The sequence below is a fragment of the Sprattus sprattus genome, assembly GCF_963457725.1.
Source record: "Sprattus sprattus genome assembly, chromosome: 4".
NCBI lineage: Eukaryota > Metazoa > Chordata > Actinopteri > Clupeiformes > Clupeidae > Sprattus > Sprattus sprattus.
Window position 1 is genome coordinate 39586941 of NC_137923.1, and position 19638 is coordinate 39606578.

Genomic DNA, 19638 nt, shown 5'->3' on the forward strand with positions numbered 1-19638 from the left:
GTCTGTAGAAAGTCCGTGCCAATTTTGGTGAAGATCGGATCAAATCTGCGACCTGTGCAAACTTTTTAGTGTTTTGGATTAAATTAAGGTCAAAGGTCACCAAATGTCTTGATTGTCCCCCAGATGGGGTCAGCAGTCCATGTACCAAGTTTGGTTTTGATACATTACAGGGTTGCCGAGATATGAGCTCACTTCCTGTTTGGCGGCTTTGCCGCCTAATTCGATTGGCTGCTACTGGCAAACGCTTTCGTCAATTGTTCCATAAACGTATGCAGTTATAAGGCATGGTCTAATGATGGTCTGCGCCAATTTTGGTGAAGATCAGATCAAATTTGTGACCTGTGTTTGCTTTTTAGTGTTTTTGACTAAATTCAATATGGCGCCCTGATCAATTATGATAATGTCAGATATTTGCATGTGTCAATCTAAAGACCTCCAAGAGCATGTATAGATTCCACTAGTAAGTTGAAATTCCAAACACGTCAACAGCTACAGGCCAAAATGCATTTTTTGTAATTACAGCGCCACCTAGAGGTCAAAGTTCACCAAATTTCTTAAGCTTCTTCCTGATGAGGTAAGCGGTCCATGTAGTAAGTTTGGTCTTGATACATAAAATCGTTGCTGAGATATGAGCCCACGTCCTGTCTGGCGACTTCGTCGCAAACTTTGATTGGCTGTCACGGGCGAACGGTTTTAGTTGCGAAGATGTAATCCAATAACTTTTGTGAGGCTTGGTCTGAAGATGATGTGTGTCAAGTTTGGTGTTGATCGGACAAAAATTGTGACCCGTGAAACTTTTTGAAGGTTTTTGATAAAATCAAAAATGGCGGAAAATCCATCATGGCGCAAAATGACGTCATAGGGTGCGTTGAACTCGTGCTGGTCCAAGGATTCCAAGGATGCCTCATTTTTGAAAATCGGGCCAACGGGTCAAAAGTTACGTGTGTGAACGTACGTCCAACTTTGACCTGTTGGTGGCGCTAGAGCGCTACATCTGCCTACATGAAACTTGGTGAAATGAATCATGGGACTGTCCCCAATCAGTGTGCCAAATTTCACAACTTTTTACCAGACGGTTCTATGGGCTGCCATAGGATCCCAGCAAAGAATCATAATAATAAGAAAACATAGAAACACAATAGGTTTCCTGCAGCTTCGCTGCATGAACCCTAAAAATCAAATCACTCCAGGCACATTTCTTTGCTTTTCTTGGCTTTGGGTATTTCCCCAAGCGTTTAGCTTGTCTAATGCAAGGTCATTTAGAATGGAACATCCTTCTAGTGTCCATCTTTTCCTCTAGTGTCCTCGCCAACTCACCACATCAGAAGATGGTAAAAGACGGACTGATAAAAGACGGGACATTTTTTTTGCGATAAACTGTTGATGACATCATCATGCCAGCTCAAGAACATGTGGCCGCTGATGTATGCATCAACATCCAGCCCATTCCAGTCTTTATTAGGTTTCCTCCGGTAGGAGGTAACCTATTGTATTGTTATTGTAGGCTTTCTTATGTTGCTGCAATGGAAGTCAATGGCAGCCCCTAGAACCATATGGTAACTTTTTGTGAAATTTGGCACACTGATTGGGGACAGTCCCATGATTCATTTCACCAAGTTTCATGTAGGCAGATGTAGCGCTCTAGCGCCACCAACAGGTCAAAGTTGGCCGTACGTTCACACACGTAACTTTTGACCCGTTGGCCCGATTTTCAAAAATGAGGCATCCTTGGAATCCTTGGACCTGCACGAGTTCAACGCACCCTATGACGTCATTTTCCGCCATGATGGATTTTCCGCCATTTTGGATTTTATCAAAAACCTTCAAAAAGTTTCACGGGTCACAATTTTTGTCCGATCAACACCAAACTTGACACAAATCATCTTCAGACCAAGCCTCACAAAAGTTATTGGATTACATCTTCGCAACTAAAACCGTTCGCCCGTGACAGCCAATCAAAGTTTGCGACGAAGACGCCAGACAGGACGTGGGCTCATATCTCAGCAACGATTTGATGTATCAAGACCAAACTTACTACATGGACCGCTTACCTCATCAGGAAGACGCTTAAGAAATTTGGTGACCTTTGACCTCTAGGTGGCGCTGTAATTACAAAAAATGCATTTTGGCCTGTAGCTGTTGACGTGTTTGGAATTTCAACTTACTAGTGGGATCTACTCGTGCTCTTGGAGGTCTTTAGGTTGACACATGCAAATATGTGACATTATCATAATTGATCAGGGCGCCATATTGAATTTAGTCAAAAACACTAAAAAGCAAACACAGGTCACAAATTTGATCTGATCTTCACCAAAATTGGCGCAGACCATCAGTAGACAATGCCTTATAACTGCATTAGTTTATGGAACAATTGATGAAAGCGTTCGCCAGTAGCAGCCAATCGAATTAGGCGGCGAAGCCGCCAAACAGGAAGTGAGCTCATGTCTCGGCAACCTTGTAATGTATCAAAACCAAACTTGGTACATGGACTGCTGACCCCATCTGGGGGACAATCAATACATTTGGTGACCTTTGACCTTAATTTAATCCAAAACACTAAAAAGTTTGCACAGGTCGCAAATTTGATCCGATCTTCACCAAAATTGGCACGGACTTTCTAAAGACCATGCTTTATCACTGCCTGGTTCGCAATGTTTGAAGGAGGAAACCGCCATCGCTGCTTGCAGCTATATTTGTAGGCTTTCTTATTATTATGTTGCTGCAATGGGAGTCAATGGCAGCCCATAGAACCATATGGTAACTTTTTGTGAAATTTGGCACACTCATTAAGGACAGTCCCTTCTTCCTTCACACCAAGTTTCATGGCTCTCATTACACCACTCTAGCGCCACCAACAGGGCAAAGTTGGACTTTTGTAACACACACAACTTTTGAACCGTATTACCGATTTTCAAAAATGAGGTACCATTGGATTCCCTGAATCAAGACGAATTAAACCCAACCTATGGCGTCAATTTCCGGTTATATAGATTTTCCGCTATTTCCGGTTTTATCAAAAACCTTTGAAAGGCTTCTCCTCCTACAATTTTTGGCAAATCTTCTTCAAAATCACCAGAGATGATCTTCAGACATAGCCTCACAAAAGTTATCGAATAGAATTTTGATCCTCACAACCGTTTGTCCGGTACAGCCACTCAAATTCAGCAGAAAAGCGGCCAAACAGGAAGTGAAGTCATATGTCAGCAAATATTTGAGCGAAATTTACGCCACAGGGTGTGTTTAATTCGACTTGATCCAGGGAATCCAATGGTACCTCATTTTTGAAAATCGGTCATGCGGTTCAAAAGTTGCGTGTGTTAACACAAGTCCAACTTTGACCCGTTGGTGGCACTAGAGTGGTATAATGAGAGACATGAAACTTTGTATGAATAAAGAAGGGACTGTCCTTAATGATTGTGCCGAATTTCACAAAAAGTTACCATATGGTTTGTCCGGTACAGCCACTCAAATTCAGCAGAAAAGCGGCCAAACAGGAAGTGAAGTCATATCTCAGCTAATCTTTAAGATATCAACACCAAACTGGTATGTCACTTGGAAGACACTACAACATGTTCCCATGTGCAAAGGCAACTTCATATCTTGAAAAATGATTGATATAAAGCAAATTGGATAAATTGTTAACGGTAAAATAATGCTTTACACATCTGCAGGTCAAAAAGTAAAACTCTGATTCAATCACAAGTTCATATGAAGACACTTGAGAGTGTTTAGTACACGAATCTGAAAAAAAGTTGACTGTAAGATGAAAAGTAGATTTTTGGTGAATATTTGAAACATGCATGCTTGACTACTTGCTAGGGTGGTTCTCTATAGAATGTCTCTGTCTCCTCATCCGCGCGGCTCCTAAATCTCACACACTCAGTCTCCCCTTAACACACGCGCAGGCTTTGTTTTACGCACACACATTCTCACAGACACACAGCTTGGTGTCACACACATACATTCTCACAGACACACAGGGTAAGCGCACACACACAACCTCCACTCAGTCTAAACTTCAGGGCAAAAGCATTGTAAATGTTGGATTTGAAATGTAATATCCCATTGGCAAGTCTGCAGCATGGATTTTTCTATACAGTGACAAATTGTCACAAAATTACATTTTTCCCTGGTTCGCAATGTTTGGAGGAGGAAACCGCCATCGCTGCTTGCAGCTATATTTTCTCTTTGAAAGCATCGCTGGAAACATACCAAGAAGCTCAAGGAATAACTGTCACAGAGGAAATAGCTCCGAAACCCAAGTCTGGGAAAATGCACTAATAAGCAGTGCAGTGTTGTGTCCATTACATCTACTTCATTTCCTCCTTAGTTTAACCAAGTAAGGCGTAGGAAGCGAGGCAAACAATCGACTGCCCAAATCTAATGGTGTTTAATAGGGCGAGCCAGCCTGCCCTCCCTTCCTTCTATGGAAGCAGCCCTGGTCCAGCAGACTGCAACTGCAGAAAACCCGGTGTGGAGCCATGCCATGGCTGCCAGCCCACATCAATGGGATTTTTTCCCCTCTCTGCCAGAGGCAACATAGCCCCAGCCATGGTCAGTACTGAGCCCCGAGCCAGCCGACAGCTCATCAATGGCGAGGTGGGCCAGATATCGACCCGTCGCTAATCTGGTTGGCCATTTTGGGTGAAGCATCCGGGGAACATGCAGTGATCTCTGCCGATCGACCGACCGACAAAGGAGATGGAAGCTGTCCAAGGCTGGCACACAAAATAGTGAACCTTCACTTCGGCATTTGAATTCTGCAGATCTTTTGTGGGTTTCTTCCAGGTGCATAGCTATACATGCTGTGTGTGTGTGTGTGTGTGTGTGTGTGTGTGTGTGTGTGTGTGTGTGTGTGTGTGTGTGTGTGTGTGTGTGTGTGTGAGTGTTTGTGTGTGTGTGTGTGTGTGTGTGATGCGTGTTTGTGAGTGCATGTGTGTGAGATGCGTGTGTGTGTGAGTGCATGTGTGTCGGGGGGTCAACTTGGGAATGTTTCAATGGGAGTGAACTGAAAATATGGAGACTAAATGCTAGTGGCAAAATTGAACAACAATGGATAGGGTAGCACTGGTCACAGAGTTCAAATAAGCACATACAGTAGCTGGTCTCCATTTTCCAAGTACTCACCAGACAGCTGGAGGACCTCCTGAACCTGCGGAGGGCATCGCTCTCCTCCAGGCTTAGTTTGCGACCCTTGGCTTCCCTCCCCAGCAGCCTCTGCAGGCGGGCCGACGGTCTGCGCTTGGGCCGCAGCCGCACCCGGTGGTTGTCCGGCTCCCGCCACTGGAAGCAGAACGGGCACAGCGTCCCAACCACAACGGTCGACGATTTACATCCTGGAGGGGAGAGAGGGGGATCAAAGGGGTTGGCTGGAGCGATGCTGGATAGTAATAATGCCCAGAATACACAGTGCAAAACACATGGATGCTACATGGTCTTTCAAGGATTGAACCTATGCTGCATATGGGTGTGCAAGAGCTGCTAGTCTAAATCAGACAATAACTATCAAATGATAACAATGCACTGCACCTAGACTGACTTACAGCTGACTTGAGTACAGTATTCTGGAGGAGAAGGCTGAATGTTTTAAGAGTGACCTCAATGCATCTCCAGTCAAGTACAGTGTTTGCCAACTAGGAAGTTACACAAAAAAAAGTAAAGGCATTGATCTATTCTGGGGTGCTCAAGTCCGACATGAAGATCAAAGCCCTGGTAAGCTTTTCCCGAAAGGCTATCATAGCGGACAGCTAATGTCTGCCAGTGACTTGGGGCCTGGGCCAAAGCCAGACAGTGGTGAATTTTAACAGGGCTTGTGAAGGCCTCTCATGAGGTCTCCCAGCTGACCTAATGGGATTAGTTGAGGATTTCAACATTCTTGTTTAAGAGACCTCTGCACCAATTCTCTCCCAGCTGCAACACACACACAGATTGACACTTTCACTGACAGGGCCAGTATTTTGCCTTTCTAGCCAAGGGTGGTTAAAACCTCCTGGTCGTAAAAATATGCTTTGAAGGCAAGATCCGTGAAGTAACATCTGAACATGCAAATGAAACAAGGAAGAGATATGTAACTTACCATTCATCTGCTGGGTTTGCCTAAAATGAAGAAAAAGAGGACATGGAGACTGTAGTTAGTTTAGTCTATAATGGTGCCCAACTTAAGCCCAATGTAACCAAGAAGAATATCACCAAATACGCCTACTGAACATGAGGAAATATTTCCCTACCTTAAAAAATATAATTTTGTGGGATAGTTTTTGTAAGCTGAATTGTTTAAAGCCAATTATCAGAGAACGTAACAAACAAACGCATACACAACATCTCCACCACATACATTTCTACATTTCCACTTTGATATATCCAGGTGGTGAACTCTTACTTCAAGTAATCTATCTCTTAATCTCCAAGAGCCAGACATATCGCTGGCAGCCATGTGGAATTCAGAAAGGTTTAAAGGCAGTTAACACAAGATGTTCAGAGAGATGAAACATTTTAAGAGTCAATTCAATACTTCAAGGCCAGCCAGCCAGCCAGCCAGCCAGCCAGCCAGCCTTGTTGGTATTAGCTCTTGACCCGTTTCAGACCAAAAAGTCCAGACATGCATCCTCACCACCAAGTGCCGAATCATCTCTGGTTACATTTACATTCTATCAATGGAAAGAAATGGATTCCACATAAATGGATGGCGGTTTTATCATCAAAGGGGAAGATCTGATCAACATTCCACCTCAGGCCACAAAAGCGGGCTTGAGCAGGGACTAGGTGCTAGGATTCCAGTGAACTTCTTGTGTAGCTGTCAGAATACACACTACACTCTGAAGAAGCTGCTATGTATCAGCACTAAAATGTAAACACAACAAAGTGAAAACAGACTGAACTGTTTTAATTGGACGACATCAGAAAACTGTCACTCCAGGAAAAACATCAGTGTGTCAGTGAAATATTGGACAAGAGAGTCTCCTCATCAAGAACACACTCGAGATGCCAACGGTATGTATCCGGTCTGAGCTCATATTCTGGCACTCGAGACCGGTCTGAACTGGCCAGCGTGAGACCACTTATAATCTGCGGCTAAAATTAGCACGAGGCGCTAAAACCTGACTCATTAAGTTTTGTTTACCAGGGCTCGCATAGGCACATGTGCTGTGGCCGAGCGGGAAATAAAAAGGAAGACGCTCTGCAGCTCTAATGACCCTCCGACCCCATGCGAGGGGGTGGGCAGTTGGGCGATGGCATCATCCCCAAATGTTGCCTTCCCTCTTCCCGGCACAATGCCCGTGGCGTTGGGATAAGAAAGCCATCAGAGGCGTCATCCCAAAGCCTGACTCACCAGGCCAAGCATCTGCCAGAGGCAGCCAAGACCACAGCACTCGACTGTCAATTTGAGGTGGGGGGCATTTTCACAGACACAGAGAAGCCCTCCAAATATAGCCGCTGAGAGGAGGTCTTTCATTTGGTGAATGTGCACTGGACTGATCACAAAGAGTTTCGATGATTGGGCCATCATGTCCCCCGAGGAGGCTTTCCAAATTGACATTCTGGTTGTCATTCAACACACGATGGTGAGAGGTAGATCTTATTCATTGGTGATGGGGTCTGATCTCAAATCATTTTTTCAGATATTTCACACAACAAAAAAAAAAGAGAGAAATGCCATATTGAGAAGGGATAGAAAATCCTGACCTGTTTGAGAGTCACACAGGAATCGCTCAACTACGGCGTCCGGTTATAATTAAACTGCATGAGCGGCCCAGAAAAGATGTGAAACCGTAAAACAGTCACCCAGGGCGCCTTCACGCTCACCATATGAACAAGTGATGAAAGATGTAATACCACAGGGCCCCCTCTCTTCACAGCCCTAATTGAATTAACATACTTGTCATGCATCTCCTTTTAAACACACTTAAGAGAGATAAGCATCAGCTAATAGGCACAGCCTTATTTGTCGTGCTAGATGGTATCAACAAAGGCTTTTCTTGACTCTCTCTGGGACAACTTTCCATAAAATCGCGTGTAGATGGGTGGGTAGGGAACCGTAATGGTTCATTTGTCCTGCAGTTGTGCAGTAACTCCTCTGAGCAGAGGTTTAGTCGCTGAGGAGGGCTGTGCAGATGGCATGATGTAGGCCGAGCAGTGGCATCAGACCTCAAGACCAACTGCTGCCATCATGTCTGGGCTGCACGTTCCAACTGCCAGCTCATGAGCAGAAAGCCGGGGAGGAGGTGCCAGGCAGACAAGGGATCAGTTGTGTCTGGTGTGTGTGTGGGGGGGGGGGAGTGCCAGCAGTAAGCCATCCTTAAAAATATGTTGGGTTGCTGTAAAATCAAAATCACAATGGGAAGGTAAATACTCTTTTAACTCCCCATCACCAAAAATAACATGTGGCAAAGAGGACCTATTAGAAGACTATACTATTATTGTGGTCTTAGTCTTCTAATAGGTTGTCTTTTCAAGTGCTAAGACATTGCCGTCGTGCCATCTGGGAAATTTCTGCTCTCCTATGTCGCAACAGAAAATTATAGTCGGCAAGTCGGCAGAACAAAATACGTGAAAAAAAAAATTGGTTGGGCCAAATTTCATTGAGTCAGTCAGGTTACGGCAAACCAACATAACTATAAGGATGGCCACTGCAGGCCCCAGCTCACTCATCAAGGGGGGATACTAGCGTCATCCTGGGCAGCAAAGCTGCCATAGTAGGCATTCCTCCAGGGGCCAGCTGCCCGTAAGCTACGCACTACGCAGCTGTGACTCAGGCCACAGCCAGTCCACAGACGCACAATAGCGTATATGTGTGTGTGTGTGTGTGTGTGTGTGTGTGAGTGTGTGTGAGTGTGTCTGTGTAGGAGGGGGGGTGGGGTAGAGTTATGCACGATAATGACCACAAAAACAATGTACACACACACAGAGTAAACACCCAAGGGATGAGTAATGGAAGCACTCTGCCTACATCCATGTTTGACTATGACATGGCACACAGAGAGGACCACAATATACACAAACAATGACTCAAAGTACAAACATGTTCTACAAACACACTATTAATGAAGGTACCCCCAACACACAGATCCTACATAGAAATGTTTGAGGGGAAAATGTTCTTCTTCCTCTTATCATCGTTATGATATGAGCATGAAGAATAGGAAGCTATAGAAATGCTACCCTACATAGAGGTATGTGGGGCATGGCTGTGGTGTATGGTTGTGGACCATGGTGTGACATTTAATACAACCAAAACATGGGCCGGGTTTCACCAGCTACAAAGAAAACACAGAGAAGCTGGAGCCTTCCTCCCTCACCTTAATCAGGCCTGTCGCCCATAGCCTACAGTGTGCACCTGAGTGGGCTCACCTTTCTACAAATGTGTCTTTTTCAGGGTAAGGTGCTGTGCAGACACCACAACCGTCTGGACAGATCGCAGAAGGTGCTAAGCCATCCACACAAACACTGAGGAAAAAATTGACTGATGGATGTCGGTTTGTGCCGGTTCGCTGTGTTTTCGTTGTTCATTTTCCTGGCTCAGCCACGACTGGTGACAGGATTCAGACAGACTGGGGCTGGGCCAGGGCAAACAGGGTGGCAAAACACCAGTCCACGTGTAAGAGCAAAGGGGAAAGTCCATAAATAATTCAGTGTGGTTCGGAGAAAATAAGAACAAACGAGAAGAAGAAAAAAAGAATGATTAAAAAAAAAGAAGCCTCAAAAAGATGGAGAGCTCAGCGGGGATGGAGTACAATACGAATTCAAGTCATGAAAGGCTTTATGTGGAAAGGCGGGGCGGGACAATCAGAAAGAAAGAAAAACGTAGTGACCTTGACAGCTGCACGTAGGCAAGTCAATGGATTGAGGGTCGGCTTACTGCTCTCCCCTCATTCCTCTCGCTCTCTCTCAGCAGGGGTATGCACATAAGGAACGTACAGACCGGACGTCAAGATCATTTACAGATTTAAGCTGTGGCAGGGGGAAAGGAAAACCATGGCTGTGTTGAGTAATGAGGGAAGGAGCCCTATACCTTTTAGTCACGTAATGCCATCCCTGCATTCACTCCTCGTACCTCGTTTCCATTTATTCATAGGCGCTTATTGAAAGTCATTAGCAGTACACAACTGAGAATATAGCCTACTTCTTGGCAGTCATTAACTGAGAAGTTAAATGAAATATCCGGTAGCATCCAAACTCCATGGGAGTCGGACCCATTAGCATTGGCATGAGCACAAAAAAAAGAATTAAAAGCAAAACAAGAACACATTCATTATCAGACTAAGGTAAAGGATGGTTGTAACACTTTTTTAAAGGACGCAGAAAACCAACTACATAATCAGTGTCAAACTACTCTGGGTAAGCGTGGCCAAGGTTTTAAAGCAACATGAGGAAATATCACTGTTTAATATCAAAGCCTCCACTCTTCTCTGGTAATTCCTCTTGGAAATAGGTTAGTACCTGTGAAGAAGAGATACTTGCCTAATAGATGACTACCAGCAATCATTCATCACCTACATAGAGGCATTAGCCCCAACAATCAGAATTCATTCTGTCAAGCCACAGCTTGTAGGGCACTTATTTTACAGGGTATATGATTTCTAATGATACTTTTGGGTGGAATCAATCATCTTCAAATTGCAATCAGTGTAAGCATACATGCATGGGTTGCCCCCTAGAGGATATGTATAACAGTACAACAATATAACGTGGTATATTTAACATCGCGAAATAAAATTAACATGCTAACTTACATGAGAAATCGAGACAGTTCTGGGCAGCTATCTTTGTAAATTAGAGAAGCTTCTTTCAAAAACGAATCTTTATCCATGCTCGTATTTGTCGGAGACGTGTGTAAAGTAGGCTACGTGGTGATTTGTTAGCCGGCTGGCTAGTAAGGCAATTTCCTCCTATCGTCCAGCTGCCTTTCTCACAGTAGATTTGAAATATCAATAATAAAACAATAGATTACGAGACATTCGTATTGTACACACATATTAACCTATTAGCCAATAAAACATACAAAGTGTGTTAAAACAAATCCTGGTCAGGAGCGACTACATTTGCTCCACATGTGTGTGTACTACCCACAATCCTTCACGACAAAACTTGTGCACTCTGGGATACTAAGTCCTACGAACGTAAAGTGGTCTTTGGACAATTTAGGTCTATCTGAGGGATATATGAATGTGTTTGGAATGGATTGAATTTAAACATTTTAAACTCTTAGCACATAGCTCTGGCCCACTGAAAATGTGAGGAGTTTTTTTTTTAAAGTAGGCTTGGCTTCTCATGCCTGCGCCCATATTGTTCTTTGCACTTCCTATTTCTTTTTGGCTGGCTATAAAATAGTCTTCTCTTAGTATTAGAACTTAAATAGCAAAATTAAGAATTTAATTAACACAGGCCTGCTTTTGCCAGTTAAATACTTAGCTACTCTATTCTCAAAATAGTTGGGATATTATTGACCATGGTACATCAAATTCATCTCTATAGGCCTGTTTAATGGACTTAATGGAGACTGCAGAACTACAGTGTTGATTACCTGTTTCAGCTTAGCCTACATGTTTATAATAATAACGCTAAGAAAAAGAAGAAGAAGAAAGAGGATAGGAGGAGGACGAAGATGAAGAGGAAGAAAAAATAGAAGAGGAATGATAACAATATTAGTACACAGGAAAAATGAGAGAGTATTTTTTTCAGAGTTACCATTATTTTCCTCTAAAAGAGTAATTTTTACTCATTTTGGATTGTAATCATTTCCAGTGGCCACTAGAGTCGGAGGAAAAAAATAGAGTAAATCTTATTGGAGTAATATCAAGAACACGCCCACTAAACTTTCTTAGGTTTCGTTTCTGCCGCCATTTTCTATCGCAGTTGAGGTGAGCGGCAGTTGTGGACGGCGTTGAGACAGGTAAGTCAGCAAACTACTAAATTCGATTTTATTTAAGATAAAATGTCAGCTAAATTAGTTTTGGCCTACTTGAAATGTAAACGCCTGCTGCGAGTAACATTGCAGCAGGCGAGTTTGTGGGTCTCACACTGCGTAACTGCCAATGTCGATGCTAACGTTAGCTTCAGCACAAACTATAATGTTAGATGTGAATTTAAACCGAGCCTCACTCTTGTTAGCTTCATTTACCACATTTATGCTTTCACTGAGCTTAATATTTACTGACCATTTTATCGAAGGTTTTCTCTGAATTTGGTTTGTGCCCTTGGTTAGCAAGTGTGTTTTAATTACATTTTGTAGGGATCAGTCTAGTATGTGTGGACTGTTTTCTCTGCTGTCCGATTAGCAAGCATGTGTTGAGTTGACTTTTACCAGTTTGTCCTTCGGTTAGTTAGTGTTTTTTTTTTCTTTTGTGGACCGCTAGCAAACACGTGTATTTTACTCTGAATTGAGGCATTTACACCGACCGTTTTAGCTAACTGACATGTGGTAGCCTATCGAGCCTACCTGTACATAGGGCTTTAGCTAATTGTAGCATTGTAGCTTAAGCTAATTGTAGCATGATGCATGAATTGTTGTGCTCTATATCATCTTAGTATCTTTATCTTATCAGTAAGCTTAATATTTACTGACCATTTTATCGAAGGTTTACTCTGATTTTGGTATGTACCCTCGGTTAGCAAGTGTGTTTTAATTACATTTTCTATGGATCAGTCTAGTATGTATGGACTGTTTTCTCTGCTGTTCGATTAGCAAGCACGTGTTGAGTTGACTTTGACCAGTTTGTTCTTCGGTTAGTAAGTGGTTTTTAGTGTGTGGACCGCTAGCAAACACGTGTATTTTACTCTGAATTGAGGCATTTACACCGACCTATTGAGTCTACCTGTAGGTAGGGCTTTTGTAATACTCAAGCTGATTGTAGCATTCAGTGCATGAATTGTTGTGCTCTATATCATCTTAGTAATTTTCTTTTTTTCCCCGTAAAGGATGCATGCTGTAAGAGTGAAGTACCGAGAGCGCCAGAAATACATTTGTTATGAAGGGCAACTGACCTTCAAATCATTTTTGGAGTGTGGTGAGTAAAACAAATTGCACAGCCTACTGGGTGTCATGTGCAAATTAGTGGTGATGTCTTAATTTATTATTATTGTGGTCGTCAAGGACCCTTAGAGGTATAATGTATTTGATTTTAGAACCCCCATCTCTAAATGTTTCGTGTACACTGAGAAAATGAATGATTTGAGGTAATGTTTGCTGTAAAAGTATATTCTAGATTTGCAAAAATCTTCATGATTAAAAATAAGAAATAAAATGCAGATTTGCAAGCTCATAGCATTGCACTCGTAAACTTATAAAATTGTTGTTTTAAGTGGTTCAGATGTGAAGTGACACAGATGTGACCTATAATAAAAATAATATGAATCTTGTGCAATATTTTTTTGATTTCACAGTTTCCAAGAAATTTGAAATTCCTACCTTGGACTTAAAAGTCTATGATGATTTGAACACTGAAGTTGACGAGGACGCATTTGCGTTTCTTGTAATGAAACCAGACCTGGGTGTGCTTGAAGTCTGTTTGCCCAAGGGCTCAGATTTTGAGGGTGAGTCACTTGTTAACTTGGAGTCACTTGTTAACTTTAGTCCTAACCTTGTAATGCAACATAGTAAAGAGAGACTTATCCACGTTGCATGACATTTTGAATAAACATGCCCCTTCAGACACTTAAAAAAGCATCTGAGGAATAACTAGCTTGGTGTGTGGATCCATCCTAATCTAATGTGATCTTTTACATTACTCTTATCACAGATGATCCCCTCTTAATAATGACATGTTATTATAATCACACCTGTTATGTTAACATGCTAGAATCAGTGAGCCCCTCTACAAGCCACTCCGTTGCCAGCAGCAACAGCTCCTTCCTCAGCTCTAGTGCAGAAAATGAAGGGGACTCTGATGACACCATCATTTTGCAGCCTAGTCCTGGCCAAAGAAACAGAGATGACCTGGCTCGTCTTGCTCGGGTAAGCTTTGCAGATGGAGAGATCAAGATGTTGATTCTGATAAAAGGGGTAGGGGGGGGGGGGGGGGGGGGGGGGGGAATGGCCAAGTAAATTGGGCCATGGTTTACATTTTTGTAAATACTGTAAATGATATTGGCCACCAAATCCATGTCCCCCCCCCTCTTTTTTTCCCCCTCACACTTAGATGATTGAAAAGATTCTGAGGAAGAAACCTGGAGGAGAGAGGATCCTTACAGAGTACGCTCGGACAAAAAGCCTAACAGATTCCAGAAGACGTGACATGGTGAAGATATTGGTTGCACACATGGCGAGTGAACATGGGTATGTGGTCATGTAATTAACATCCAACCCTAACATTTATGGTTTTATTTGGTTCAGACCAAGTGCAGTAGGCATCGGTATAGGAGTACTTTTGTTTGGATCTCATACGTGTGTGTGTGCATCAGGCATGAGAATCACTCACCTTTCAGCGAAATTCGCCGTTTTGAAAACAAAATAGGTGACCTACGTGAATCGTGTAGATTCGATGAGTTTTGTTTTTGTGTGTGTGTGGGGGGGGGGGGGGTTGGACATATTTTTCATATTCAGATGACATGTACATTTGTACTGAACTAGTGCTGGCGGCGGCAAGGTGCTCAGTGTTGCCAGATTGTAAATTGCGTATCATATCAAAGGCTCAAAATGATCGTATTTGGAGGATAATGAATTATATCCGTCAACACTGGGAAAGTTTGACCAATGACAGAGCTCGCGCAAGAAGGTGGAACGTAAGTGATACCCTTTCCAAAACGTGTAAAGACGTAATAACTAATTTGTGAAAGACCCAGAGAAACAATAATATCCGACGAGGCAAAATCCCGGACAATTTTGGAATCCCTGCTGGACGCATTTTTTTTGTGTGACCGTAATGTTAGCATATAAAACGTTAAAACATGTGTTCGGTAACTTAACGGGATGATTCATTTCAAGGGGCATAACCTTCAGATACAAGTATGAAAAAGTTAGCAATGATGTGATTAGCCTGGTTACGAGACGGCTACGGTGTGAATAACTGATGGAGTAAGATAATTTAGCTACATTAACTCAAACGTCACGGAGACTCCCTGTTCTAACTTTGAATCGCTCTGTTGGGGCAAAGTGACCATTGCAAAGGTGTTTGACTACAGACTGTTAACGTAGCAAATAATTCCTACTATTTCAGCCAGTCAATTTACAAGCCTTGCAGGTATAAAACAAATCATGACGTCAGATGACCATTTTCAGTCTCGTTACCATAAACAAGACCCAATACAGTGCAACCCTGAGCACTGACATGATAAGCACTTTGGTGACAAGAAAGGTGAGCATGGCTGCAAAGGGGACTTGTCACATGGAAGGCTTCAGTGATGCTCTGCTCAAAAAGGCCAAGTCGCCAAGCTATGAGGCAAAGCAGTCAAGAGCAAGTGCCACTGGAAGTAGATAGATGGATACTTTAATAGGAGCTTAACATATTTTTAAATATATATATCCAGTTATTCAACATAATAAATCAGCGGCGAAAAAAACAATAGAAACATATTTTCTTGACAAGAATTCCATAAATGAAAAGAGATCCTTACATTTTGCATCATTTAGTACTTGTAAAGAATATATGATTGTATTGTTTTTTTCGCTGCTGATTTATTATGTTGAATAACTGGATGATGCGAGTGCATGGAAATATTAACGCGAAGGGCCTCGCCAATAAAATGTATTGAAATCTGAATTACATAACATTGTATTGGCTGTCCATCATGATGGAAGAGTAGACAAGTTAAGTTACGGCATCTCTCGTGGGGGCTATGCATTAAGCCATTTGTGGTGCCCTTACCACATTGTGCCTCATATACTGTAAATGATAGACCCAGTGACAGGCTGGCATGAAATGGCTTGCATAATACTAAGTAAGGAGGCCAAAATATTTTTTGACTCATGGCTGAAGCTAAGTTTCTCCAGCTCTCCCCAGGTTGGAAAAAAAGCATCTCAAACTGCATCAGATTGACGCTTTAAAATATGGAATATTTAAATTTTACTTACAGGGGGGGCACGCCCCCGGACCCCCCCAGAGGGGTAATATCCTCCTCACCTTTTTCACCCCTTACCCGTTTTCATGCCTGGTGCATACTTTAGGACGAGCCCTTCAAGGCGTGTTAAAGAGGACTACGCAAAGGGCATCACTGCCTTGTTTCCATACCTGGCCGATCCCCAGGGCACTTTGGGCTATGTAAGTAAATAAAACAAGTCTAACCTCTTCACTCATTCCTTCTAGTATTGATCAAAAAACCAAGTGAGATTGCAACAAATTATTAACATTTCTAAATGCTGACCTTGTCTCCTAACCTCAACAAGTTGAACACAGCAGATGTCAGACTGGTTGACCTTGATTTCATCAATTCTCCAGACAAGAACATGTGTTAGTTTTTTAAGGAGGAAAAATAAACACTTTCTTGGTTTTTAGGAGCATTATTACAATCCAGTAGATGGGGGTGGATTTCTTGCATGGAGAGTGAAAACGCTTCAAAAAGAAGCCTCAGAGGGACAAAAGAAAAGAAACCCTCAGCCACTGACAGGTACATGATTTCAAGTGTGTTAGATTTTTTTTTTTTTTTTTATGAGTTCACATGTTCAATTCATCTTTAATGTGCATAGTGCTTTTTTGTTACAGTGATGTGCATTGCAGGGGGTTTAGCAAAAAGACGATTTGCCGTTTGTGTAAGGGGTGAAAGTGGCTTAACTATTTTGAGAAGTAAAGCAAGTATTGCATCAGTATGTGGTTTCACTGTTACAGGTCACTGTTCACTGATCATTGTTACAGGTGGTCCAGATTCTGGTGACAGAACCCCCTTCAGTAAGGAAAATCGGCTAACCACAGAAACCCAGTGTTGTGAGGCCATTGCACTCATGAAGCATACAACTGATGAAGCAATCATCAAGGAGAAGATGAAACAGACCTTCATCCATCGCCAAGAAATGGTTCATGACCCAGTGAAGTCCTCTGAAATATTCACCACCTTTCCAAGATTTCTTGACATCACGGGAATGGTATGTTGCTCTTCGAATGCCTTGCATTAAAATCAAGCTGAAATGAAAAATGACTTAAACGGACACATTCCTGGTCAGTCCAGGTGCACCTATTAGCAATTTATGCCATGTTGTTTTCTGTATTCCATCTTGTCTGCAGATAGTGCAGGATTTCAGTCTGATGTTTGGTGATGACATCTCTGCAAAGTTCCTGGAGAAGTGGCCTACTCACTACAGGCAGAAAGTCCTTGAACAAAGCCGTGGCCTCACCCAGACAAGCGACCTTGAAGAGCTCCTTCATAACGCTGAATCCACAACAGAAGAACTGGAAGATGGTACACTCAAATTAAAGAAATAATAATAATGGAAGAAGGAAATGGTTTGGAACCAAACAATAAACATTTTAGTAAGAATGTCTTTCTGAATTTTCTTGTATTTTCAGGATGGGACAGTGAGATGTCCTCCATCTTGCTCCTTATCCACCTCATGCCACCATCACCTCATGGCCGCAACAAGAGACCAGGAAAGCTCTCTGCCAGACAAGCCATTGACCACCTTGTGAAATTCATCAAGGTAATGTTACAGTTTAATTAAAGTTTAAAAGGGCTCACTGTTCTGTCCGTAATATTAAATCTTAAAACTATACTCTTGTGAAATCATGTGATGACCATGCTCATCTGTAATCAATGAGTGCCGTGTGATATTTCTCTGATTTGGCTCCCCACAGATCGATCACCATCAGCCCCAGATACGCTGATATGAATAAATCTATTTATTTTACATTTAGCAAAGTAAAAAATATAAGGCTGAAATCTTGCATTTTGTGGCAATAAGTGATTCTGGTGGTGATGATTGGGCCCTAAACTGCAACAGATACATTTTAATAGCAAGACTGATTAAGTTTTCTTTTCACAGACTGGGACCAGTATTGAAGGGCATCTGGACAGCATCACAGAGAGCCGTCAACCCTATCTACTGGCTGTGGGAACCAAGAGGAGCGCCACACACAAATATTTCATTGTTATCGACAAACATGCAATCCCGTGTCAGTCACCAGATTCTCTTTCCTCTTTTGACGAGCTTTTTAAAGCTCATTTCGTCTTCGCTACCTCGTACAACAGGGATCTGGCCAATGTCTACCACTTCTTGCAAACCACAGTTTATCAGATTGATACTGCTACCACCAAGGTGAATCCCAGGGTCAAAGAGATGAGAGCTCGGATGCTGCACTGATTTTGATACCTTGAGATGTTTTGTTTTATTTGCAAAGGCCCTCAAGCAAATGACAGTTCACTAATTAAGCACTTGAAGGAGATCCACGGACTTTGTTCAGGAAAGACACTTGGTCTGAAATGTGGTCAGCCTGCTTGTTCTCGTTTCTTTGGTACTTTTTCAGGGTTTCGAAAGCATCTTAAAGCACATGGACCTTGTGATCCTGGTGAAGGCCCCTCAACTGAAGATTTAGCTGTAAGTTTTGTTGATGACTTTCCATTTAACAGTGCCCCCTCTGACCCAGTCCTTCTTAATAAGAGTCTTGTGGACAGCTGTGCTGCGACAGTGGCTGAACTTAAAGTGGCAGGTGTAGGCGAAACTATCATTAACTGTTTGGTTACTTCAATGGAAGAGATTGTTGATGATATCCATAATCAAGCAAAAGAATCTGTGAAGCAGTGTCTATCTTTACAGGAACCTATCAAAAGTGAGGTTGAGTGTAAAATTGATCAGTGCTTTGAAAAAATTGAAAATCCTTTTGGTGTCTTAAATTCTGAAACTAAGAGAAGGCAGTATTTCACAGAGAAGTGGGGAAGGGTGGAACCTGTTGAATGTGTTCTTGGTACAAGATTTGATACACGGCGCAATCGGACTACTGGAACTTATGATCCAGTTGTTGTCACTGATAAATTGGTTTATATCCCAGTTTTGAAAACATTAGACTTCATTTACAAACACCCTAAGATAAAAGAGATGATGCAGAGTCATTCCAATTCAAGAAAAGATCTTCTTAATGACTTTTGTGATGGAGATCTTTTCAAGAGTCATCCTTTATTTTCAAAACAGAAGCATGCAAATATAACTAAAACATTGGCAAGGAAACACCAAAGTCAAGTAGCATATAGTTGGCAGACATTTGAGCCCGACAGACTGGTGCTTGGTCCAAGTAAAATGGTAGCTTTAAACGTGATGGACAGGGGCTGTGAGATAGCAGAGGCTCTTCAGGTATCAATTGACACTAAGGTGTTGGATGTTAGATGGGCCAAACACCATGGAAATATGTATCGTCCAGGTTTAGTTGTTTGTCTTAAAGTGCTTAATGAGATGCCAGTTTTTCACAAAATCCACCGTGTTGTTCTTAAAGATGAGAGGCTACTGTTGTGTACATTTGCACTCCAAACACTGTGTATGGATGAGCATTTTTATGCATTTAAAGTTGTGTGTACTGCAGAAGGACCTCATGTTGTTGATGTCAAAGAGCTTTTTTGTTACAAAGCATTCGATATGCAGATGTCATACAGTAATGATGATTCAAGTTTGTTTATTGTCCCATACTGTTTCCTGTGATAAAAGAATCGCTAAGCTCTAACTATTGCACTGGAGATGAACAATGGAATTCTGAATGTCTTTGCCCATAACTCAAATTCTAATTTATT

The 19638-nt window shown here is 42.3% G+C and overlaps 2 protein-coding genes across 2 annotated transcripts in view; one reads left to right on the forward strand and one right to left on the reverse strand.

Annotated features, from left to right (window-relative positions):
- Nucleotides 1-10911, reverse strand: part of rmp24 (ribonuclease MRP subunit p24) — a 20797-nt gene extending 9886 nt beyond the window's left edge. The window contains exons 1-3 of the mRNA XM_080838000.1: nt 10731-10911; nt 6077-6096; nt 5128-5336 (exon numbers count right to left, since the gene is read on the reverse strand). Of these exons, the coding sequence (XP_080694126.1) occupies nt 5128-5336; nt 6077-6096; nt 10731-10807 (306 nt within the window). The 5' untranslated portion in view covers nt 10808-10911. The remainder of the gene's footprint in view (nt 1-5127; nt 5337-6076; nt 6097-10730) is intronic.
- A 2878-nt stretch (nt 10912-13789) lies between these two features.
- On the forward strand, nt 13790-18223 carry LOC308363512 (uncharacterized protein; the record flags this gene model as incomplete). Its single annotated transcript, XM_080836317.1, has 7 exons — nt 13790-13951; nt 14136-14272; nt 16100-16193; nt 16877-17011; nt 17151-17325; nt 17433-17563; nt 17906-18223. 7 exons carry the CDS (start codon nt 13790-13792, stop codon nt 18221-18223), a joined length of 1152 nt encoding a protein of 383 aa, XP_080692443.1.
- Nucleotides 18224-19638: the final 1415 nt, after the last annotated feature.